This window comes from Mytilus trossulus, chromosome 8, assembly GCF_036588685.1.
Source record: "Mytilus trossulus isolate FHL-02 chromosome 8, PNRI_Mtr1.1.1.hap1, whole genome shotgun sequence".
NCBI classification, from domain to species: domain Eukaryota; kingdom Metazoa; phylum Mollusca; class Bivalvia; order Mytilida; family Mytilidae; genus Mytilus; species Mytilus trossulus.
Window position 1 is genome coordinate 22,551,615 of NC_086380.1, and position 27,091 is coordinate 22,578,705.

General features: G+C 31.8%; 2 protein-coding genes across 3 annotated transcripts; one reads left to right on the forward strand and one right to left on the reverse strand.

Moving 5' to 3' along the window:
- Window positions 1–4,292: 4,292 nt before the first annotated feature.
- Window positions 4,293–16,290, forward strand: LOC134681748 (uncharacterized). Its single transcript, XM_063541388.1, has 8 exons — window positions 4,293–4,360; window positions 4,856–5,013; window positions 10,188–10,406; window positions 11,254–11,547; window positions 12,068–12,208; window positions 13,213–13,293; window positions 14,812–14,844; window positions 16,082–16,290. The coding sequence occupies exons 2-8, from the start codon at window positions 4,863–4,865 to the stop codon at window positions 16,120–16,122; spliced, it is 960 nt and encodes a 319-aa protein (XP_063397458.1). The 5' UTR covers window positions 4,293–4,360; window positions 4,856–4,862; the 3' UTR covers window positions 16,123–16,290.
- Window positions 16,291–19,253: 2,963 nt separating this feature from the next.
- LOC134681749 (uncharacterized) lies at window positions 19,254–23,944 on the reverse strand. Of its 2 annotated transcripts, none has more exons than XM_063541389.1 (2): window positions 23,800–23,944; window positions 19,254–20,354 (listed from the first exon to the last, which is right to left on the reverse strand). In XM_063541389.1, the coding sequence occupies exon 2, from the start codon at window positions 20,276–20,278 to the stop codon at window positions 19,367–19,369; it is 912 nt and encodes a 303-aa protein (XP_063397459.1). In that variant the 5' UTR covers window positions 20,279–20,354; window positions 23,800–23,944; the 3' UTR covers window positions 19,254–19,366. The 2 variants fall into 2 exon arrangements, with proteins under 2 accessions (XP_063397459.1, XP_063397460.1); XM_063541390.1 differs by having other exon boundaries at window positions 23,708–23,944.
- Between the last annotated feature and the right edge of the window lie 3,147 nt (window positions 23,945–27,091).

The window sequence follows — 27,091 nt, forward strand, 5'->3', positions numbered from 1 at the left end:
TTAAAATGAGGGACTGAAATGTTTTAAGGCACCAAATCTCTGTATGTCTGTCCGTTTATATTATCCTGCAGAATATGCATACGCAGCTTGTAATGGTATACGAAGCAGTTCCGTACTGAAACACAATCAGCACTGTTTGAAGTCCTTGTACAAACATTGTTTTAGTTATGTGCCGTTTTGTGTCCCTGCGAAATTCGTTTTATAGCGTCTACTGGCAGTAAATAAAACGGACTCCTATCTGACCAATGAGTGTTTGTCAATCATAGATATTCATTATCCCATTGAAACCTGACGGTAGAGTGCATGTCTGTAAGTACATGTCTCTATACACCACGACCTGCTATTCGGTTGCCTCTATGAAGTCGACGGACCAATGTACGACACTTACACGACCACATGGAGAAACAGTGTATTTGTAAACGCGCAGATGACCTTTGATAAAAGGTAGATTGACTACTTTATCGGAGTTCAATCTTAATTGTCGTAATGCGTTTTCTTAGTGTATGTTGAAGGTAATTCATAAGACCAAACATTTATATTTTTTAACATTCTTGGAATAGCCATACTTCTGACCTGAGTTGACTATTTTAAGCAACATTCCAGTCAGCTATTCAGCCTAAGAGGTATTTTTGGAAAATTAATTATGTGTTGTCACTGTGTTGCTTTATTTGAATTTAATATATTCTACCTTGTTTTTTGGAGAGGGCTTACATAGACTATGACTGTTACCCAATTCAATTCAAATTTATATTTGAATATATATAAAATATTCTGTTTAAACTAATTTAAAATTAAATCTTAAGCTTTCTGTGTTATACTTTTTGAACTCAAATGACCTTTCGTGTTGTTGGTTTTTTTTTTTAAATCATTTCGTTTTTAGTTTATCTCAACTTAGGTATCAGACATTTTTAGCAATTTTAAGTTTACAAAAAGTTTTCCGAAAAATAAGTCACGAAAAGAACAGTAATTATCATATTAGTTTGTCATGGCCTTTATTACAACACATAACCATATTTTAGGTTATTGACACCTGGACACAAAAAAGTATTAAAATCTTATAAAACATCATCTTATTTCCCTTACTGTCAATAGTTTTTACCTAACTAATTGGTAGCGTGAGTTATAGGCAAACAAATATGATAAATGAACACACTATATTATATTATGTGATGTTTTTATATCCTTTTAAGTGTATATTGATTGTTCTTACCGAATCTCTTCGAACGCTATGAACCGTTGTGCGTAAAGCTCGCATACACCTTGTTTCCTAGCCTGTAAAATATACAGCTGATATTTCAAGACACTAATCAGTTAATTGTTTATACATATTAGCAGGGTAACCAGAGTGAACATTTTGAAAATTTAATCGTCAAAAATGGTAAATGGCTGTATCATATATCATTCGATTCGAAAATATATGTTCTTTATAAAATAAATTTGTTCGTCAAACCTTAATATATAGTTTTTCGGAAATCGAGTTTAAAGGTCAACCACCAGTTTCCAAACACAATTGCAATGGATATAAGATAACAACTAAAATACATTGTACCTTATCGCATATTTATTTTAGCAAAACAGCATGGACTCTGCTTTTTCATTCAATTTTTCATCCACAAAATAAGAAATCATCCCAAAATAAACTGTATCGATAAAGTGAAACATTTTCTTAAAAAAGGGGAGTGATTTTATCTCAAAAAGAAGTACTTTTTAGAAACAATCATTATTACATGCATCCAAACTATAATAAATGAATACGACAAAACGAAAAAACATGACTGCTTTAAGATTAATATCTTTTATTGACCAATATCAGTTAAATAATTAAGTCATGTACACTAATGTAGGGTTGGTACACGTCAAAATGACAATAAACTGTCTAAACACAGTCTGATATGTGGCTTTAAAAAAACTTTTTATATGTTATATCTTGCATTACAAGGAACACAAGTCAGCGCGGAACATATAAACAATTTTAAAAAGTATTTTGGATTACTAAAACTGCAATTAACTGTGTGAAAACTTTAGATTTTTGATAAAGGTCTTCGTGCTACAATATCAGAAATGCACATTCAATTTGCAAATCGCACAAAATACCTTACTGACAAATATAATTTAGTTCTCAACCCTTTTCTGTCAGGAAATGCATATGAACGTTCTTGCATGATTCTGATCCGCTTTGGCAGGCACATAAGTCGGTGCATGCAAGGTTTTGGTCGACACGAAACACGACTTTTTACATTGTGATTTTCTCTTACACGAACACACGAGATCATGAGGAAAATCTGCTGATATGTTTCCTTCAAAGTAAACAGGATGCAATAAATCTTTGAATGATTTCCATCCGTATTCCAATGATGGAGGCAGGTGTGGTTTTGCAAAACAAAAAGCATACCAAATTTTGGTGTGAAATGAGACTCGAAGGATGTGCTTTCGAAGCACAGCTTCAGATGGTGGCCATCTGACCAAACTTGAATCCTTGCTTGTAGCAAACTTAACTAGCAGTTCATTAATGTCCTGATGACAGGATGCATATTTCTACTATTGTTCGTAAAGTCTTGACACAAACAGTCTAGAACATGATTTCGGACAGTCTCTGTGTCGGAATCTCCTAAATTGTACAAATCACTGAAATCCAGTACTGCATCTTTCAATACTTTATACACTGACATTTTACCAATTTCAAATAAGGAAGATGTAGTGTCAGACACACAGAGAGCATGTACGACAGGACGAACTCTACAAATGATTTCAGGGAGAGAAGAACTCAGTTGGTGAATTGACAAAAACCTTCAATTATCTTTTATATTACCTATATTTCCCATTTGAATCAAAAACTCACTCGTGTTGGTCATCTGCTTGAAAAAAATGAATGCAGAGAAAAATGACGTCTGTATCAGATGATTTTGTAAGGATCCTGCTTTTCTTTCCTATCTCTTTTAATCTTTTGTCTGCATGTAAAGCCTGAAGGATCATGCGGGTCTCCTTCTACCTGAGTACTGAACAATTGAGGACATGCAACGACTACCTGGTCAGAAATAACTTAAGCAATTTCAGAACCTGCCATATAATAAGTATGCCCAGGAGCACTAATAGAGGATTGCTTTTAATGAACTTGACAAGGAGTCACCAACAAATTTGATGAGAGCCTGCTTGTTTTCTTTAACAGAAAGAAATTTCTTCCAGTCGGGGACATTTTTTACTTTAATTACTTGAAACACCTTTGCATGAGCAGTGAGTTTGGTACGACGCTCTCTTTCAGCTGACCTAATTTACTCGACTTGCGAATTGTCACTTTTGCATGTAATACCTGCTGTGTTATTCATTGCATTACTAAAGGACGCTAATAAATGACGAATCAGAGTACATCTTATCAGAGCAGATTTCTGATTTGTTATATCAACGATACCGCTGGCCCTTTGAATCTTTTATGATTTTTTTTCAGTACCCATATTACTCCAAACACTGTTGAATGTGCATTGGTTTTGTCTGATAGAAAACTCTCCTATTTTAAAAACTGATTCGATCCCTGCTGGTACTTCGAACATATAAAAAACATATACAGATACACATGTAGTCGGTAAGATAAATTCGTTACATGGTGTGCTAGTGACCTAATACGGTATATATGTGGTCAGTTAATTCCATATGGGGATTCGAGCTTCACTCTCACCCCATATGGAATTTACTGACCCCATATATACCGTCGAATCCCTATATGGAATTAACTGACCCCAAATATACCGTATTAGGTCACTATCACACTGTGAAAGTAATAACATGCGCTTTTTAAATCCTATAAAAAATACATATATTTGGCAATGATTTGCCTCGTAGATTCCACATTTCATGGCATTTTTGCTAACAAAACGGTAAGTCAAAAAAAATTTGCACCGTACGACTTATTGACCACCGGTCTAAAATAAAATTAAAGTAAAATCATTTCTCTAGATGTATACCAACTTTTAGCCGTTTACCCTAAAGTGAAATTAAACTCTGTTAACAATCGTCTTTTTACTAATCCGTCTTCGCACTATCTATTGCTTCTCAGAATCACTTTATTTCTGAGTATTACGTTTGATTATTGAAGATATATTACTAGTAAGCATTACGGTATATACTGTTGTGTCTAATATGCATCATCATTTATGAACAAAATGCAGTAATTCAATTCTATTATTATGAAGTTCGGGTGCATTGTGCATATTTTCTTCATACATTTAGGTTAAGGAAAAATATGTCAAAGAAAAAAACAATCGTATTTTTAAATATAACCGGGAAGTGATACTTGATCGGGTTAACGTCACAGTGATAACATTTACCACAGGTATGGCAGGGCAGTGCATATTAATCTATAAATGAGGTAAGTGTATATTTGTAGTAAATTAAAAAGAATCATATTTTTGTTGATTATTATATGAATTTTCATTTTTGTAGTTTTTCATTTTCTTGTTACTTCAAATTGGAATTATTAAATATAAAACAATTACATTCATTCATGATTTCTGGAATTTATTGATTGAGAAATTTTCGAAAAACAAAAATCAAAAATCTATAAAGTCAGTAAAAAATCATAAACAAAGTAAATAAAGAGTAGAAAAACCACATATAAGATAACAAATATACATAATAAACGACACAGGAAAACAGTTTCCGTACGCTCTTCCGAAAAGGAAAACGACACACATAGAATCACAGCTTCTAAACTAGTCACTCCGAGACTAAAATAATTATGAATGAATAATTTATGGATTTGTACACATTTTGATTGTTTGTTTAATTGCATATTGTTCTAACTTATTTCTATGAACAGTTTATCTAACGTTAATATATTAATTATGTTCCTGCTTATTTGCAGAAATTAAATGAATTTGAACATGCTTATAATGTCGGGAACTAATGGAACTATTATTCCGCAACTTCCTTCACAAGAATTTCCCCTCAATGTGTTTCTTCAGAAACTTTCTAAAAAGCTTACAGAAGAGGAATTTGAAGATCTGAAATTTCTTTGTCAAGGTATGAGTATCATAAATAATTTGGATCTGTAGAATTTTACTTATTTATCATCTAGAATTATTTATTATACCTCACTTATCATTTTCTATATTAAACAAGTTTCGAATTGCAAGCGTTGAACTATTGGAACAGTCAATAGTTTCCAACTATTGGACCTCGGTATAATAACACACTTACTGACTGGGTTTTCGTGAAATAGTTCATTGTCCCCATGGACAATAACCGTGTACCACATCTAGTATAACAAATAACAGACTATTATTTGAACTTGGAATTATTTTATTATGGAATTTGCATGATTTCTTGTGTTTAAAATTTTTAATAAATTCAATGTTTACATACAATGTGTTTTGGTTAGAAAGTGGTGTGCACAGCACAGAACATTTCAGTACAGAATAAACATAGAATTTATCAAAAATTTTAATAACAAGAAATCAAGCAAATTCCATAATAAAAAATACTTCCAAGTTCAAATAATAGTCTGTTAAATGTACATAATAAGCTACACAGGAAAACCAAAAACAACGATGTGGCGGGTCATAATCTTTCACAACATTTGTATTACATGTACCACGAATAACATGCTTTGTGGATTTACATATAGAACATGAATATCCATCTTACATTGCCAGATTTTTCATAAACAAAAAATACATGTAAAAATATCGCTATAAAGGGAGTGTTCATCGTATTTATTTTGAAGACTTTAACTTTATCTCGAAACCCTGTGTAGATTATATCTTTAAGATCATTCTCTGTAATTAAAAGCAAAATCATTTCATTTGGCAAGGAGTATGAAAAAAAAACATGAGTATATGTCTATATACTTTTATCAAACAAATAATCCTTGAATTTTTTATTATCCCTGAAATCATATTAAGGAATTTGTAGAATAATTATTAGAATGTTCATTGATAATGTAACTCGAAGCGCATGTTTTATTAAGATATCCTCTTTATGACGATTTTAGAAATCATATATATTATTTTGCTGAAACTTTTAATGATAATTTCAATACTTTAGATGATAATCAAAAGTTAGTGTTTTTATTCTCAGATGTAAATATGATACGTGCGTGTGCCAAAACCTGTCATTTGATTTTAAAAAGACGTAGAAATTTTATATATAAATAGTATTTTATTTCATATTGTGTATTATATCTATGCATTTCAATAGTCTCTTATAATTCTGTATAGAATGACTCTCATTATTTTACAATGTATTAAGATTGATTGTACTGGTTGAGAGATGAGACTTAAATAAAACATTGAATTGTAAAATCACTGGGCATTTCAGGGATAATATATAGTTACTATTAATTTTAGTGAGTCTACATAATTCCTGATTTTACAAATTTACTGTTACATATACACGATACATCGTATTGTTGCAAATTTATACATTATACACATATTAACCATAGTCTAGGTATTACGAGGGTATATCTGCCGGTCTGAGGTTATTCCGAGTTTGACCCTTTTTAAAACATCGCAAGTAAGTTCATTCAGTGGCGGATCCAGAAATTTTCATAAGTTGGGGCACACTGACTGACCTAAGATAGGGCCCGCTCCAGTCACGCTTCAGCGATTTCCTATGTAAGCAACCAATTTTTTTCCCAAAAAGGGGGGCCCGGCCCCTGCCCCCCTCTAAATCCGCCTCTGTCATTTATTGACAAAGAGTCGATGCCAGATCAAACTGGCTGTTGAAGAAACATGTTGTTGGGCCTGCATTGAAATCATATGTTTGTATTGCTATGAAAATAAGGAATACATAGTACTTGAGGTGTCGTGTTTCTAGAGGCATTCCGTATACTCTACGAATTGTCCTCCTCAAATATTTTGTACTTTCATATAATATTCTGATTGAAATAATGCATTTCGCATGTCATTTCAGTAATTATGTTATAGATAATGCATATTTTAAGGTTTTTCTTGTCGCAGAACACACCGAGGGGTGTCAGGATTGATCAAATGAAAGACCGACCGGAGGGAGGTCTTTCTTTGAACAATCATGACAACCCGAGGTGTGTTCTACGACAAGAAAAACCTTAAAATATGCATTATCTGACTTATATACCGTCAAAAAATATTAATTTTATAAAGATTTGTAAAATTTATTATCCTTTTTTACCGACAACACTAAAGTGGGATATTCCTTTCTAATGCGTTCAGGTTTAATACGCCCTGCGGCTCATTTAAAATGTGAAATAAAACTCACTAAATAATTAAGATATAAACCTTTTAAAAATTGTTATCCATACACAATAAAAATATTACTGTAACTACATGATGAAAGACACAAATGTATTGTTACCAACCGATAACGGTGTATGACAAATACAAGACACATTGTAAGTTATTTATTGTATCACTTAGCTTATGGAAAAGGGGAAGGGGTATGGTTTTTTTTTGTTATGCTATTTCTATCGCGGAAAAGTTGTAATTTATTTAACCATTTTACTTGAATCGAACGAAAAATTCAGAAAGATTGTCTTCCGAATAGCAATACTTTTTATTAAAAGATAATCAGGATAAAATTATATTCTCCAGCACGGGACTCTTTCGAGAGTTACGTTAATGTTATTCAATAGAAATAAGATTATTTTATTAGTTGATCATTTGATAGAGTAAAAGGTATACACAAATTTTTAAAAGTTACGAACTGACACGAAGACGAATATAAATACATGTAGGTCACAGTATGATTTCTTATTCAGTGTGTATCGTTCTGAACATGTACGAAATATTTGCCACTGGACGTTAAGCAATCAACCAATTCAGTTTGACTCAATAAGATTTTCAAAATCTTACACACGAATATGTTAAATCTGGATTTATTTTATGAAAGTCTACATGAAAATTCATCTGACCAATATGATAATGTTTCCTTATTATAGCGATAAATCAACAAAACTTCACGTTATTTGTTTCTAAAATTAAATTGCGGGTCTACAATGACGGTTCCTTTTACATCTATCATCGGTTGAACTTTAGAAGATTAATTTCCAAATCGGCAACAAAAAAATATTAGACGAATAAAATATTGAAGTAAATCAAAGATTGCATTTTTATCAAGGAAAATAATGACCTTACACAGGTCATTATTTTATGCCTTGGAGCATATACCATTGAAACATGGTATCGTCCGGGTTGATTCTGAAAAAGAATGACCTGACGTTCTGAAAGAAAATAACTCCGTATAGGTATATAAATACTAAGTTAAAATACTATTAAATTGTTAATGGATATGGGGAATTTGTCAAAGCGACAACAACCCGATCATAGAGCAGAAATCAGCCGAATGCAACAAATGTGTCTTTAATGTCAACTTGACTTTGCCTCTGAACAAATATGTAAACTAGTTCAGTGATGATGGACGTCATACTGAACTCGGAATTATACACAAGCAAATATACATGAAAATGAAGCTATCGTAAACACCTTTAAAGCATTTAAACATGAAACACTTTCATCCTTTTTCAAAATTGATAAAAAAAAGTTGATCTATTATAAAATATCAAAACGAATAATTCAGAGATAAAAATATTATTTCAAATATTCGTTTAAATCATTTTATACATTCACAAAAGATTAAAAAAAAGTTGCAAATAATTCTTCCAAGGGTTTAACAAAACTGTGACCACAGTACGAAATAAAATCAAACTTGTCATCATAATTCAAACAATAAAAGAATTGTTGAAGATATCATTATAATTAAATATTTCTATCACCATGTTTCTTGAGTACTAGATAGTTATTTTACTTTCGAAAATAAATATTTGTTCAATATTAAATAAATGTATTTTCAAATATTTGCAATAGAGGTTGAAAATTTTTGAATTTAGTATGAAACTATAAAAACTGCAAAATATAGTAATTTTGAGATATTTTCATCAACATTTAAACATATGTCAAGACTATATCAATATATAACAAAGATAAACTGCATTAAGATGTGTTTTACGCAGATGAAAATGTATATAAAAAACCGTTATTTTTCAGAGACAGTGAGCTAAATAAAAATTCAAGTTTATGTCAAATTTGTCCAGATAACATGTAATATTCCGGTTATTTTAAATATCATAGTCATACATTTGGAAGACTGAAACCATTTAATTCCAGTTTGAGTTTCATATGCCAATTAAAAGCTCTTATCATCATAATTATGCTACTTACTTACTTCATATTCCCATGTTATTTATAGAAGAAATGTTAAGCTCAAGCAAACTTGAAAAACGTATCTTTTTAATGATGAACTCGGTTACAATAACAAATAACCTTTTTCAAACGGTTAAATTTAATTTTGTTTACTTCTTGTCAGTATTAGTGTTTATCTATGCCATAAACATTAACAATAAGTAAATGCAGACAACATTTTAAACGCAAAGGAGATTGTAAACCAGATCGTGTTGGAAAAGAGCAAAAACAGTAAAAGGCAAAATATTGTTGGGCAGTATTCAATTTGTGTATTACTTCCTTTGTTAACTGCTGGGCTTTTCCTTCTCTTTCTACTGAAATGATTTGGTTTCTACTTTCATTTCTAAAGGTTTGCACTATACATTAGTAAAAGAAGATCTGTAATGTTCCGTTACTTTCTTAATTATAACATAAAAAGATGTGGTATGACTGCCAATGAGACAACTACCCACAAAAAGACCAAAATGACACAAACATAAACAACTATAGGTAACTGTACGGCCTTCAACAATGAGCAAATCCCATACCGCATAGTCAGCTATAAAAAGCCCTGATAAGACAATGTAAAACAATTCAAACGAGAAAACTAATATAGACTGATTCACCAAATCCAGTTTGAAATGGAGGCTAAAATTAAACAACATGTTGATAGAGGTACAGAAATCAACACATAAAGTTGACTGTTGTGTACATCAATTATGAAGAGATGTCAACAAACATGAGATGCTGACTCTAAAAAAGAGATCTTCCATACAATACGATTATTGCTCTTCTATTAACCAATTATAAAGCCGTACCACATAAAAGAATCTTTAAATGAGATCATTTTGGCACTTCTGGAAAACGTATCTCAATATTTTACAACATATTTAAAAAATATATATAGATTACGGTTACCATTCATGTAAAAGAGGGTCGAAAGATACTATAATGACAGTCAAACTCATATATCTAAAATAAACTGATTCTATTTTGCAGGTAAAGGCGGTATTAGAAAAGGAGATATGTCACAGTTAAAGACCTCTCTGGATCTCTTTACCATTCTTCGTGAGAGAGAAATAATAACAACTGAAAATTTGCTCACACTGCAAGCTATGATATGGCATATTGGACGAAAAGATTTGTACAAAGGATTTGTTAGTTTTTGTGAACAATCAGATAATACTCTTTACTTTTTTGAGGCTCCAGAAAAAGCAGGTAAATTCCTGCAATAAGTTATACATAACATTATAATAAAAGAGAACAACACATAATGAACATAAACACGTACGCGGGGCTTGATTAGGTTAATGAAATATAGAAAGATAATTTTATACAACAGAAAAATGAGCTGACAAAAAAAAGAGTATAGAAAAATAGACTAGACGTAATTGGATGTTAATTGTTGGGGACAATATACAGAATAATGGCTTATGCATTGGTAAACAATATAGACCATAGATATCAGCAATTAGAGAATACGGAAACGAATGACACTCTTGTAAAACCCTTTTATATAAAGCATACTTCTTCTATTTGTTAAAGGGATATAAGCAGAGATGAAAGTTACATTCCAACTTTATAGACGCCGACAAAAAAGCTGATAATGCCATGAGAAAAACATTTATGATGAAAAGACAAACAGCAGACCACTATACAAAAACACAACATAGAAAACGAAAGTTTAAGTAAAAGAATCTGTCCAAAAACCTGTAGTCGCAGGTGCTCCGTAAGGGTAAGCAGATCCTTCTCAACGTGCTTTCGACCACTGTCGTGTTAGAACTCCTAAAACATATGTTGACAAGTTTTAAAACTTAAAATAATACGATTCATTGTTAATGTTTAGTTCATTCACAACTACACTGGGCTTAATTTAACCTTTCCGTTTAAGCGCTCTTTAACGTTCGATGTTATTAACTAAGTACATCAAATGTATCTGTTATATTTGTATGTTTGATGATTGAAGAGTCAACGCCAATCTACCACAACTTTGTTTTTGTTTGATAATTATTTTTTTTAAGAATGGCAAACCAAAGTTTATATGTGTCACTATGAATCGTTTCAGAAGACGAACAAGAACATGTGAAATTCCATGTAATGGGTTATACATGCATGACTGATTTATATAAACTGAGAGGAGCTGTATCTAAAATTCTTTGTTGCCCAGAAAGATATGTAATTATAAGAGGAATAGAACAAAGTAACAGTTTGTGGATAACGTTCATGATACCAGACTGGTGTACAAACATTATTTTGTGTCTCTCAATCAAATCATGGAAAGTGTTAGAGGCGCTGTCAGTCGACAAAATACTAATTCAAAGTATTGAGAAAGAAATCGTTTGCCCATTCAATATTTCAGGTATTATATCATGCAATTTAAAATTATCAATAACTATTTCATAAAAGGAGCTAAAGATTTACATGTTTTGAATGTAGTTGTATACTGATTGCTTTTGTTTTTGAAAAGAATGTTTAAAACATAGGCATAAAACCGAAAACAAGTAGAGAACAGAATTACACTTATACATAAGAGAAAACTAACGTTTATGAATCAAGAACCTGACACACCCCAAGAGTACGCTCAGGTGCTCCGTATAGGTTAGCAGTTTATGCTCCGCATTTGTAGCCAATCGATATAAAATAAGGAGATGTGGTATGATTAAAGATGAAACAACTCTCCACAAGATACCAAATGACAAAGAAATTGAATAGTATATATAATTGCATGGTCTTTCTTAGTTCAAAACTCCAAGGAAAATTCAAAACGGAAAGTCCACAGTAGTTGTTATTTCCTTGTTATACTATAAGTGTCGCGGTGTCATTGCATGTATTTCAGCTTTTCTATTTGTTTTGTTGATATACTATTTATTCCATTAAAGAAAATGTAACAATTACTGAACATGAAGCAGATACTGATATGGCCCTTGGTGTAGACATTGATCTTAACAGTGCAACCATCAGTGTGTCTGATCCGAATAACCAGAGTATAAACAAAAGAGAAGGAGGTATTTATTCACACGGTAAGCTGTTATGTAATATGCTTCCTTAAACCCTCAGTGAGAATTGTAAGGAAGACAGATTTAGGTAACGCTAAATAATGACATGCGAACGAATGGCATGCTGGACCAGATTGATAAGATCTTAACTAATTTTATTGATTTACATTCTCTGAGATCACTTAGGTGAAACTGTAAAAAGTGTCATAGTACATGATAAAATTGAGAATGGAAATGAGGAATGTGTCAAAAAGTTGAAAGTAAAATCACAAAAATACGGAACTTAGAGGAAGATTCATTCGGAAGGTCCATAATGACAACAACCCGACCATAGAGTAGACAATGAACTTATTCCGTTGTTTCTTTGCCACGCCTACTAAAACACGATTTATGCCTCAGTTCATACTTGCAGTATCGATGATTTTCAGTTCAAGATTTTACTATATAATTAAAACCAATACAGAAAACATCGATACTATATGCATGTCTGAATCACATCCAGCTTGTACAAATTATAACGCGTGTCTTGTCGATTGTTTAAAATAAATGCAAAAAAAACAATCGAACGTTTCATTGCGCCTGTTTCCAAATATAAAATTTATCTTAGTCCTAATCCCGATCCCTTGTCCTCGAATGACAATGATACTTTAATATCAATAACACATCATATGGTATATGTTGTACAGAATCTTAGAAACATTTTTTTTAAATACTTTTTTGAAACTAGTTACATTTTTTTGTAATACAGATATTATTTTTCAAAAAAAGTTAAATCACAAAAATACTGAACTCCGAGGAAAAGTAAAAAAAGAAAGCTCTTATATTTAATCAAATGGCAAAATCAAATGTTCAAAAATACCAAACGTATGGATAACAACTGCCATATTCCTGTCTTTGTAAAGGCAATTTCTAATTTTCTAATGTAGTGATAAAAAATGTGCGACCGTTTAGCACCTAAATGTCGTATGCAAATTTGAAATTATTATGTTCATGTTATGCTTGTTATACTTAACTTTTTTTTAAAATAGAAGATGAACCTCAAGAAAAACTGTTTGAAGAAATACGAAAGTTTTGGTCAAATAGAGAAGATCAAACGTCCACAGCTACAGGTAACATCACGTGGTTCGCTCACATATATTTTCACATAGACCTTTCAATGTAATATTTTGTTTACTGTATTATTTCATTACTGTTCACACATACGAGAAATATAAACGCTGTTTCTTATTTTGTCAGATATATATGCAAAATTATGTCTGTAGATTTTAAAAATTAATACATGTTTTGAATTCGGGTATGCCATGGAATTTGAAAAAGACGAAATCTCAAAACAAAAGCGAATGCAACATATAAGTCGAACAACAGAAATATAACCTTCAACAAAAACAGATGCCACATTTACATCGTAACGAACTAGTTGATAACTACTGTCATATTCACAACTTGGTACAGGACATTATAAGACAAATAGTGTGTTGTACCTGGTTTTGTGGCAAACAAACGTTCCGCTTATATGGAAATAGTCAACAATATCGCTGAAATAACAATACAACGTGACACAAATGCAACCAAAACAAACTCAACAACAATCATCACAAAGAAACGCATAAATACATAATTTAATAATTAAATGATACATCATTTAGTTGCTCATTTTCTTTTGACATTGAATACTAAAACCTAGCCGGCCTTATTACGTAGCTTGTTTAAAACGTTATAAACTGCACACTCCCGTACTAATATTAGCTATGTCTAAATGTTTGAATATTTGATTGTGTACACTGAACGTCACGTAAAACATGTGACAGGTAAAATCACAAAAATACCGAACACCGAGGAAATATTCATAAAGGAAAGTCTCTAATCAAATGGCAAAATCGAAAGCTCAAACAGGAATGGGTAACAACTGCTGTCATATTCCTGATTTGGTATAGACATTTTCTTACCTGGAAAAACTTTGGATAACAAGTAACATGACTGTTTTAAAATTGTTTGAATCCCGCTTCCCGCTATAGGTCATTTACTATTTATCATAAGTTGCTGTCTCATTGAGATATAGCATGTTTCATATTTTATTCTTGTTTTCAAAATTCAAAAAGGGAACAAACTTTATACAGTTGTATCAACTCGCAACTACATGCCTGACATTACATTTGTATTTCCTTTCCAATCATTGTAACATACCTATAACATCTCTCAAATGATTGAAAAGGAAATACAAATGTAATGTCAGCCATGTAGTTGAGAGAAAAAATAAAGAACTGACGAAGGCCAATGGCCGAAACGTATAATAAAAAATGGTTTATTGATATAATCATATTTTACACACAAGCATCATTGTAGTAATTGTTAGAAAATAACTTTCGTTCTTAAATTGCTTGTTTGCAGAACTCCTTATAATTTTTTTCGCTGGATATCCGAAATGTATTTAGATTAATATTTGATCGTTATAGCTTGATTTGTTTCACATAAACCTACATACAGGTTAAGCACAGATACATAATTAGTAATCTTTTGCGTGCGATTTCACGAACGTTGTTTACAGAGATTATAAATTTAACAAATGGTGCTCCTGAACACTGAACATAAAATGTAAACTATATAAAATGTATGTTATGACTTTGCAGGATATACAACAAGTTCACGACGGGCAGATTCAGGTATGTAAAAATAACATTTGCTTCCGCTTTTAATAAACATGGGTGTCACCGACTGTCATACCGTCGCACCCGAGCGAACTGGATTTGTGTGAAATTAACGATTTGAACCATTTTAACGAGAATCTGGTAGATCTTCGTTTTCAAATTATTTAAAATCGGGATTTAAGGAAATAATATGCATTAATACAACAAGACGTACATATGTTATTGTCTAATTCTTCTTTGATGTAACTGACATCGATGTCAGCAGTATATTCTACATGTTGTTCTTCTTTGTTACATATTTGTTTGTTTTTATAGTGATTAAGATTATAACCAAAACATTGACTGCTGTTCTCTTATTTTTGACAATTTTATCTATTATATCTGTTTGTTTTGTTCACGCATCGTTGTCAATAAAATGCCTGTGCTAAGTCAGGAATATGACAGTTGTGATACATTCGTTTGATCTATTTGATCTATTTGAGCTTTTGATTTTGTCAATTGATTAGATCTTTCTTTTATGAATTTTCCTCGGAGTTCAGTTGTTTTTGTGATTTTACTGTTTTCTTCCATAAAGAATATATAGAGGTAGTTTAAATTTTATAAGGAAGACAAGTAATATGTTTGTATTTCTGTTTCTAAAATCTTGAATGCATCGAATAATTGTATATACATATTAAAAAAGAGGATGTGGTATGCTTGCAAATGATACAACAGTCTGAAAGAGACCAAAATGACATTAACAACTATAGGTCACTGCACGGCCTTCAAAAATGAACAAAGCCCATACCTCTTTATTTAGTTAATACACATTTTGAAAAGGAGATATCGTTTACGTTTGTTAGAATGAAAAAAGTTTGTGTAATCTCAGACAACACATCTTGCCTGGTGCACCTGCTGCAATTAGCCTCCAAATCATGTTTGCCTGCTCAATTACCTGGAAGTGCACAAACCACCGTCCGGTTGTTTTTTTGCCCGTGTCAAAATTTTCGAACACATTTCTATAACTAATGATTCTGGATTTTCAAACAAATACTTTCATAAAATTACCAGTATTTTAAACATTCGCATGTTTCTTAATACATACTTTCATTGTCTTAATTATAAAAAGTATACACAGTTTGGATAAAAACCGTTTAATTAGTAATCATCTTACTATTTGAAATAGATTTAATTTTGCCTTCAAATGTTCTGATGAGACTGTTAACTTACACACCGAATCTTAAAATCTATTACTCACCCTTTCTGTTTGCAGGATTTCAAGATCTTGATGAAGATGAATCGAAAGAGACATGATCTTATGTAGAAAAAATCAACAGCTTTTAATTCGAATCAGTATTAATCAATTAGAAAATTATAACCATGTATTATTATCAAGAATAATGATGTTTTGTCCAAGACAGATTTATGTTTTTGTCCCAGGCGGATAACCCTGGCCTCACAACTTTTTGGAATTTTTGTTCCTCGGTGATCTTTTACTTTGTAGTTGTTTTGACTTTCAATCTTTTTACATCTGACAATAGTTTTTTGTGGACGATGCGCGCGTCTGACGTATAGAAATATGTTTTAACCTGTAACAGTTACCTTTTGATGGCTATTATTCGTTTGTTTCATTATCCTATATTTTTTCCCATTTATCTGTTTATTTATTGTAACCCTGTCGTGTAATTTTATCATTTTAATGTTATAATTAACACTGCCATTAAAGCGGGGGTTTTGGCATGCCACAAAACCAGGTTCAACCCATCATTTTTTCACAAAATACCCTGTACCACGTCAGGAATATGGCTATGTTACATTATAGTCATTTCTGTGAGTGTTACATTTCGGTGTTGTGTCTCTTTTATGTCGTAGTTCTCTTGTGTTTGATTTGTTCTCCTCGGTTTTGGTTGTAGCCCAAATTTGTTTTTTTTTCTCTATCGATTTGTGAATTGCATATTGATTCCAAAAATATATGGTTTCTATATACCTTTGTTTGAATAGTGGAAATAATTTGTCTTATACGGATTAGAAAATATCACTTCTGGTCTTATATAATAGCTTCACTTTCATAGATTCCCAAAATATATTTTTTTTTTGTTTTATATTTTTGCCTACACATGACAACTTCTTGCCTACTCTATGTCATTTCCTGGTCGTATATCACCAAAATTTTAGCAAAAGACCGTATAGGCTTAAATGAATCAAGTTGAAGTAATGATAAATAAACCTTCAACTAAAACATTGAAAGGGCAACTTCTTACAAATGTCTTAAGTTTTTTTCTCAACCAAATGGGTCATATCTTCATCACAATTACCCGAACTCGTTCTATGATATTTATATTCAAGTGTCAAGGAAATTGCACCAACAAATATCAGTGAAAGATGAGAAGATAACCTTGACCTATGACCATGATAAATCAGTTTCTAAGTAAGAACCGTAGGACCGCGAACAACAAAAATACAAATTGGTATATACGGATTACGGTTTATTAATAACAAAGATTTAACCACAGATATATCTATTAAAGAAAGATAGTTTAATCGCTTTGATTCCAATCAGAAAAAAATTATCGGATGAATCAAACAATTAAGAAAAAAAACTTATCGTTATCAGCCTTGGTAACGAATGAGATACATTAACAAAAATACAGTGTTGGGGTAATTACTCATACAAGAAAAGATTTCTGCTAAACAAGTTGAGTTTCAAAAGCCTAATAACTGTTCAACATAACATCCAATAACATTTAAGCGAAATTTTGAAAAAACTGTATATTGCAAGAGACGTGTTTAGTCGAAAAGAAAAATCGAGAGGTCTTTCCACAAAACTTAGGTAAAAATCTAATAAGAACGTTTTCTTTCCGAATACCGATATTTGAATGTTCTAATTTGTAACCAAAATCCGTCTTTATTTTCCCGAATGTGACATCCAAGATTGATACTCATCACAAGTTTTGTTTTTACATTAATATCATAACGGGTAAAATAGGCAGAACAGGAACTTCTCACAATTCGAGAACATAAGAAATATCGTATATTTTGGTCGAATTCATGTCGATCAGTCTTTGGTCTGAATATATGTTTAATTTTGATTGTTGTTCATCTTTCAGTGGTTTTTAACCCATTCACCTCTCTTCTTGCGTAATAATCAAATAAGCTCTGAATGGCTTAAAACGACCCATAATATTTGTCGTGACTTTTCATGGATGTTCGTATTCAAGATTGTTCAGTAGTCGCCTATTCCATCTTTCTAAATTGACGAAAACGTTTAACAAAAGACGATTAAATAATTTGTTACAGGAGACCATATGACACAGTTATTCAAAATTTAGGATTACCGCACGGTCAACAACAATAAGTAAACGCCATACCGCATAGTCTTTTAAAAGAGACCCCAAAATGACAAAAGTAAGAGATTTTAAGCAAAAAAAGGATAACGGCTAACGGCCTGATGTATGTATAACAAATGAATGACAACCAAAATGACATACAGCATCAAACGATAATTACTGAATAACAGGTTTCTTTGAATGGTGTTCAAAAACCTAAACGACAGTTGCTTGAATAATAAAAATATAATATATACTAGTTATTCTTTTTTAACTAAGACCAAGTGAAAAAAAAGTATGACATCAACTCCTGTTTCAAAAACAAACATCCAATCCAACTTACTGATGTCAGTAACTGCTAGTAGTCTTTTGTGATATATGTATTATTGTCATTTTGTTTACTTACTATTATTTGTTGTTGCCTTTTCTAACATCGGATTTGATTTTCTCTTAAACTAAGTTTCAATTTGCGTACTGTAGATCGTTTGTTTTTCTACATTGGCTTGAGATATAAAGGGAGGGCGGAGATATCAAAAAACATTTTTAACCCCGCTGCATGTTTGTGCTGTCACAAGTCAGGAGCCTCTGGTCTTTGTTAGTCTTGTATGATTAGCAATTTTAGTTTCTTGAGTATAATTCGGAGTTTAGTGTATGGTGTCCATTATCACTTATATATATTTGTTAAGGGGCCAGCTGAAGGATTCCTCCAGGTGCGGGAGTTTCTCGCTACATTGAAAACCCTTTGGTGGGCTTCGGCTGTTGTCTTCTCTATGGTCGTCTTGTTGTCTTTTTGACACATTCCCGATTTCCATCCTTAATTTTATGCATTGCTTTTAATATTTTAAATGTTTATACGAATATTTTGATATGCATTTTCGTATATTTTGATTTGTATGAATACACAAAAAAAGGATATCTTGATAAATAAATGCTACCAGATAAATAAATGTGGCACTGTATTTAATGTTGATGAAGAATTTGAAATTCTGATTTTTATTTTCAACAATCACGCATTTCACGTTTTGGCTAATCTAAAGATATCAAATAAAAAATAAAGAAGTAACAAAACTCGAAATGCAAAAAAAAAATAAAAAAATATATTCAAAGATACACAACCGTAAAATCACAGGAATTATGAACGTTTTACATTTTATGTCTATTGAAATTTATTTTCCCACTTTTTGATCAGGCCAGTTCAATTCTCTAGTCTGTACTGAAGTAAACCAAAGTTGTTATAATATTGTACAACAACCTTTATTGATGTCACGTTCACCTTTGAAAGATTGTTTGTTATTTGAATCATGTGGAGGTTGTTGTCTAATAGACGACCTTGAAGGAACACGATCCGTCGTCCTACCTTCGTAACTTGACCCACGTCCATATGACTGATACGGGCTATTGGTTTCCATCGTCCGTGTATTGATGGAATTGGTATTATAATGTCTGTTATCGACATTCGACGAGTCATTGCTATAGCTACCAAAATGGTTGCTTTGATTTAGAATTGTCGGACTCGAAACCCTATTTCTGCTAGTGTGAGTAGGACTTGGAACTGTGGGTAGACTCGGTGGCTGATATGTTTTTCTTTGTTCACTTCGATCCGAGTAGACACTTGACATGCTAGATCTGTTACTAAGAGACGTGTTTTGGTGGTAATGATTCGTAGTTAGGTTAGTGACAGGATAAGACGGACTTGTATTTCTTTGCGAAAACAAAGCGTTACTTGTATTCAAATTATAGCTAGTTGGAATAGATCGTTGAAAGCTTGAGTTTGGTCGTTTTGGTTTCCACGATCTCCATAAACTGCCACCAGGTGTTCTACCCCGGACACGAATAGACTCTCCTCCGTTTTCCGTTGTAAATTTGTTTTCATTTAAGTAGTACGCTTCATTCACGTAAATAGTTTCTAGGAAGCCAAGATCCTCTGCCTTTCGGAACACCCATAGTCGTCGATTGTCTGATGTATACCATTTCCCGTATTTTTTCACAACAGAAATAGTAGGTATGCTATTCACATTACAGTGGCCTTTCAATAATTGGTCTAAAGTTTCCCCTATATATGTATTTCCATGGCTTGTGTAATCACCAAATCTGTTCATAATGGAATCTTGCGAGTAAAATATTTCTGATGGTTTCAGCTCCATATTGTGGTGTTAACAGTATTTTAACTCAGATTGTAATTATTATATATGTGTTCAGCAAGTTGTATTGTAAAAGATTCTGTAAAAGAAAATTGGATGTTTAAGGGTGATCATGAATTCAGGGTCAAAATTTAGAAAAACCATCAAATTTTCGGTATTTTTGCTTATTTTCCCAATTATGACGTCATTTGCACCTACCATTGTGACGTCATTGAACCTTTTTTAGTTAAATAAAAACTTTTTTTTTAAATCATTTACTCATATTCTAATAATTTATGGAGAAAAATCTGCTCTGTTAGAATTTTTATTATCTTGTAAATCTGGGGCCATTTTAGGCCATTAAAGCCCCTACTCCTTTAGAAAAAATATACCCATAATATTGATTGTGGACAAGTTTGGTTAAATGTGGCCGTGTGGTTTCAAAGGAGAATTTTGTTAAAGATAACAACAATCAATGAGAAATTGAAAAAAATGACCATAAAGAGCAATTACTCCTTAAGGGGTCAATTGACAGTTTTGGTCATTTGACTTATATGTAGATCTGACTTTTCTGAAAATTATTGCTGTTTACAGTTTATCTCTATCTATAATAATATTCAAGATAATAATCAAAAACAGAGAAATACGCCAATATATACATTTTACTCCAATGTTCTATTTTTTAGCCATAACGACAATCTTGGTTGGCGGGCCGTTTCATCGGACACTTTTTTTAACGAGACATCCTAGTGATGAAAATTTTTTGTAGAACTTAACGAACGACGATGACGGCCTACGACGGTCGGCAGTCTATGACGAATGACGGAGGACAGACGACGGACGCCAGTGAGATAAAAAGGAAACCATTGCAACAGTTTAGCATTGGATAATGGTACAAAACATTTTTTTTTTTATTATGTATCGTTTATGTATGCATTTTATTTCATCTATATTATGTTTGCATAGTCATCAACTGATTTCTATAGAACTATATTGTTAACACAGCTTACAACTTTGGAAGCCAAAATTTAGCAATTATTATTTTGTTTACGTCGTGAAGATACGACCAAGTGCAAATTTATTAAGGAGAATACATTGAAATGTTAATGTAAATTGATTAAAAAAACTCTTAACACTGATAGAAAAATAAGGAAAGATAGGTCCATATCTCTATTAGTGAAGCATCGATTATATATTGACATTTATGATAGAAAATAATATAAACAGAAATAAACCAATCGCTGTTTTCTCTTTCAAAGAAATAAAACTCATTCAGGAAGTATTCCACGTGTTCCACGTGTTCTGTTTGTAAACAATATGTAAGGGAAAATGTGTTAAAAACCTACACAATAACACAACAAGCAAAGGTTCAGTTGTAAAACTTTAAAAGATTGCTGACCCAAATAAGTGAAGATTAAATTCAAATTGTTGAACTTAGACATGTTAATCTTAGTTAACCCAAATCTCTTTGTTGGCATTAGTGATCATGACAAATAAACACAATCATTATGAAAGCGAAAGTAAAAGTAAAATTAAGAAGACAAAATGGTCTTCGGGTAATCATACAGTATTCAATACATTAACACACATTGTCGTAACTAAGTTTCTAAAGATAATAAAAATATATATGTTCTTACTTACAAAAGATAAAACTTTTTTATTTATTCTCTTTAAATTAAATGCAAAAAGCTACGTTTATTGCTTAGAGTTTTTAAACGCGGCAGTTTGTACTAGGAATAGCCAAAATCAGGTATACATATGAATATTGGCAAATTATGTGGAAAGAAAATGAAAGTTAGTGTCCGATTTTATAAGCTTTACATCGTAGAATGCTCAGAAACTGAAGTTCGGTTTAGTTAGCAGAACCCGCCAAGAACTATTTCCAAAGGCAGAATAATTAAACACTGTTTTGATTTCACAGCTTAAACAAAATAATAATGAGATAATAATGGTTAATTGTCACATTTATGTAATATCATTGTAATTTTTTTGTCTTCTTAATTTTAAATGGCATTTTTTATTCAATATGAAAACGAATCGAACCTTTAAACATATATGAACATTACATCCTTTTTTTTCTACCTTAGAACTAATAACAAAATATCACCAATGCATGTAGGTAACATCATCAACGACTATGCATACATTTGTTGTTTTTGTAAATTAATCAAAGTTTCATTGCACTTTTGCTGTTAACAATTTAGTCAATCTATAAGACTATGCATACATTTGTTGTACCGTAGATAATTCCTCAAATGACTGCCATCTTACACATCTTATAACTTTAATAGTTACCATATTAAATGACTTACATGGTACTTATAGAGTTATTTTGATTAGTGAAATGTTTTATAAAAACAGTCAAATTGCGTTAACTTTTACAAGGTATTAAATAATTGTATATACATTTTACATTTGCGGAACGTAATTCGCAGAGGTTGGTCTGTATACCTATATCAAATAACTGAATATCACAATAAAACATGTTGCCTTAAACTCTCGGTTAACCGGTTACTTTTATGTTCATTTCTATACAAATACAAATCACTAGAAAGCGAAACTATAAGTGAAATTGAAATTAAAAGGACAGAGTTAACAGTTACTGTATTAAAACATGCTACACACTTCATAGTACAATGTTTGCAATGATCAGAATATATCTTGGTATATTGGTTTAATATTCACGCTCAAAATATCTGTACATTTTTTTTTGTATATATTCTAACCTGTATTGAAATAGTTTTGACCAAATGAATTAAGACATTGCAATTCCTCAATAAAAATAGCAGGTTGCTTTGCTGGCTATAATTTAAAGGATTAAGACTGCATTTGCCCTTGTTAAAAGTAAACTGAGCGCTGCGATTTTTTCGTATTGCTCACTTCTTGTTTGTGATGTTTGGCGGGGAAAGGACACTGGTGTTCAGACTAAATGATTGGTAATATTATTTATTTTAGAAATAAATATGGGTTAAGGTTATTTTAATTTTCTATTCACTAGATATGTAAATAGTTTTGCACTTATATTGACCACTCACGTAGAAAACTAAATAAAGGTAGAGAAAGCTTAATATGAGCTTTTTATGTTCTTTTATGTGTTTATGCTACATATTTTTGTCATTTAGCATTAGTTTTCAACATTGTCATAAAGCGAGAGGTTTCATTGGCTAGTCATTAAAACAGGTTCAATCCACCATTTTTTTTTAAAATGTCCTGTTAAACTAGCATGGTAGTTGTTATCAAATGGTTCATTTCTCTTTCATGATTATAAATGCTGAAGCAATGGTGTATATATACGATAGTATGAATAGCCTTTATCGTTCAGTGAGATTCATTTCTTTTGCACTACTGTTATCATCATCCATTCATCTTTCAAATCTCATTTTTGTAGCTTCCGTTAGCTTCAATTGTGGTGTAAAATATGAACATTTACTGTTATCATTACAAATTTCTTACCAGCAATCGTCATGTACCCCATTCCTGCATTTTGTTTTCATATATCCAATATTGATGTAGCTGTTTAACAGTAATTATACTAGTAAACTTACTCAGTGTATCTTGTGTTTAAGTCTGAGTAATCCAGCAGGTACCCGAACTATTCATTTTGAGAAGTAACATAAGTTTGCTGACAAGCCGTCATTTAGATAATTAATAGTGAAGGAAATGCATTTCCAGAAAATCAATTTATTTATAGCCGTGGAAGCTACCTTTACACCTGTAATTGACAATCGATTTTAAAATAATATCACATGACGTAATGTATACTATTTTGTGAATGAACTGTAACATCTTATTAAGTATGTGGTTTTTTTTTAATTGGAGTATTTGATGATGTAAATACTATGTGATATACATGCTTGGGTTATCTGAGCTATTTATATCTCGGCGATCATGGTTACCGTAATAATAGATATATTTACGTACATCAAAGAATGTAAATACAAATTGTATGAATGTAAATAAAGAGATATGAAAGTGAAAGTAAAGGTATTTCGTTGATAGGGAATTTATTATGATACCATTCTAATGATATAAAAATAGGCAAAAGATTTGAATGACTTTTGAAAAACTGGGTTAAATAGGATATTTTTCAGTAAACATTTCAGGACACTACATATGAATTAAGAAAGATTTGAATGACTTTTGAAAAACTGGGTTAAATAGGATATTTTTCAGTAAACATTTCAGGACACTACATATGAATTAAGAAACTACAACACACTGCCCAAATTAACAAATCATATTTGTTAAAGCAAACATACTGCATTATTCCTGTGTTTATCATTTTACTAATATGTCATTACGTGCGCGTAACTTCTGTTCAGCGATGCAGTCAAACAGTTTTTTCAAGACTTGTTGGAAATCGATTTCCTGTTTTTGGCCGGTAATTTCCCTTTGGTCCTACTTACAATGTTTATATTTCAGAACCTTGCCCGTAGTGAGGGTTTCTACGTAACGTTATAACTGTAACTCTAAGTTATGAAATCAGAAGTGGATATACCACAAAATAAACCTTTACTTAATCATGTCATAGATACAAACAGCCATGTGGATAGAAAATTATGCAAACTTCCAAAACAAATATGCATGAGCGCCTCTTCCTGTAAAATTGCTGTATAGATATCTTACCCTAATGTATACGTTAAAAATTTGTCATTTGTTAAGTAAATATAATATTTTTCCTTCTGGAAAGGACTGTTATTGACGTTTATATTAAATCCAAATGAAGTAAGTTCCTTTGGGTAAATGTCAGCAGTATGTTTAGACGATTTATTTAGAGACTTGTTGATTATTATAAGAAAATATCAAGGCACGAATCGTAGCTTTTAAATGAAACGAAGACGTTTTAAGGTCAACTAGGGACGAGTGTGTAAATATTAGTAATTTGCTAGTATATCAACGTGGAAACATAAATGAATGTTAATATATATTAACAATCGAGGCGTTCATAAGTTTTAACAGCTATCCGGTTATTTCTCGGGTGTTTTTCAGTATATCAAAGAAGAAAATGATGGTGGAAGAGTATCTTATTATTGAGATTGGATTATGAAAGCTTTAGTAAAAAATCGTGAATGAAATCTTATAGAGTTTTTACCTTTTGACAATCAGTGAAAATATAATTGGAGAACTTTGTGCTTTTTTTCATTGAATGTTGGATTCAACTGTTTAACATGTTAAAGATACTGTTGCCACAGGGATCAGATAAAATGATTGTCGTTACACATATGTTAACTGTAGTTACGTAGGTTCACAGGTACTTCTTTTCATCTTACACATAAATAGACTTTTGTTACCTCAGTTCTGTGTAGTTGAAGGTGACCAGTGGTAGGTAAGTCAAAAGCTTTGTAAGTAAGGTAAACAAAGGCTTCTGAAATAAATATATGTGTAAAGTGAACAGAGGTAGTTAAGTCAATAGCTTTATCATATATAGGAAGTTGACCAAAGGCTTCCGAAATCAATATATCTGTAAGGTGAACAGTGGTAGGTAAGTCAACTGCTTTGTTAGGAAGGAAACCAAAGGCTCCCGATATCAATATATGTGTAAGGTGACCAGAGGTATTTAATTCAATAGCTTTGTTAAGAAGGTGACCAAAGGTTTCCGAAATCAATATATTTGTAAGGTGAACAGTAGTAGGTAAGTCAATTGCTTTGTTAGTAAGGTAAACAAAGGCTTCTGAAATCAATCTATGTGTAAGGTGACCAGAGGTAGTTAAGTCAATAGCTTTGTTAAGAAGGTGACAAAAGGCCTCCGAAATCAATATAAGTGTAAGGTGAACAGAGGAAGTTAAGTCAATAGCTTTGTTAAAAAGGTAAACAAAGGCTCCCGAAATCAATATATGTGTAAGGTGGCCAGAGGTAGCTAAGTCAATAGCTTTGTTAAGAAAGTTACAAAAGGCTTCCGAAATCAATATAAGTGTAAGGTGAACAGAGGAAGTTAAGTCAATAGCTTTGTTAAAAAGGTAAACAAAGGCTTCCGAAATCAATATATGTGTAATGTGTCCAGAGGTAGTTAAGTCAATAGCTTTGTTAAGAAGGTGACCAAAGGCTTCCGAAATCAATATATGTGTAAGGTGACCAGAGGTATTTAATTCAATAGCTTTGTTAAGAAGGTGACCAAAGGCTCCCGAAATCAATATATGTGTAAGGTGACCAGAGGTATTTAATTCAATAGCTTTGTTAAGAAGGTGACCAAAGGCTCCCGAAATCAATATATGTGTAAGGTGACCAGAGGTATTTAATTCAATAGCTTTGTTAAGAAGGTGACCAAAGGCTTCCGAAATCAATATATGTGTAAGGTGACCAGAGGTAATTTAGTCAATAGCTTTATTAAGAAGGTAACCAAAGGCTCCGAAATCAATATATGTGTAAGGTGACCAGAGGTATTTAAGTCAATAGCTTTGTTTAAAAAGGTAAACAAAGGCTTCCGAAATCAATATATGTGTAAGGTGACCAGAGGTAATTTAGTCAATAGCTTTGTTAAGAAGGTAACCAAAGGCCTCCGAAATCAATATATGTGTAAGGTGACCAGAGGTATTTAAGTCAATAGCTTTGTTAAAAAGGTAAACAAAGGCTTCCGAAATCAATATGTGTGTAAGGTGAACAGTGGTAGGTAAGTCCATAGCTTGGTTAGGAATTTTACCAAATGCTTTTGAAATCAATATAAGTAAGGTTACTAGAGGTAGTTAAGTCAATAGGTGTGTTAGTAAGGTGAACAAAGGCTTCTGAAATAAATATGTGTGTAAGAAGACCAGAGGTTTTGTGCTTACATAAGCAACACAAGGCTTAACATATGTGGAGCATGTGTGTCAGCATCACCCTCACTTTTTGATATTTGTATAT

Bases quoted from the DNA above. Each gene is read 5' to 3' on its own strand.
- LOC134681748 (XM_063541388.1), top strand. From the start codon at position 4,863: ATGAATTTGAACATGCTTATAATGTCGGGAACTAATGGAACTATTATT. The intron at 11,548-12,067 runs GTATTATATCAT...ATTCCATTAAAG, and splicing joins TTGCCCATTCAATATTTCAG to AAAATGTAACAATTACTGAA. The intron at 14,845-16,081 runs GTATGTAAAAAT...TTCTGTTTGCAG, and splicing joins TTCACGACGGGCAGATTCAG to GATTTCAAGATCTTGATGAA.
- LOC134681749 (XM_063541389.1), bottom strand. From the start codon at position 20,278: ATGGAGCTGAAACCATCAGAAATATTTTACTCGCAAGATTCCATTATG.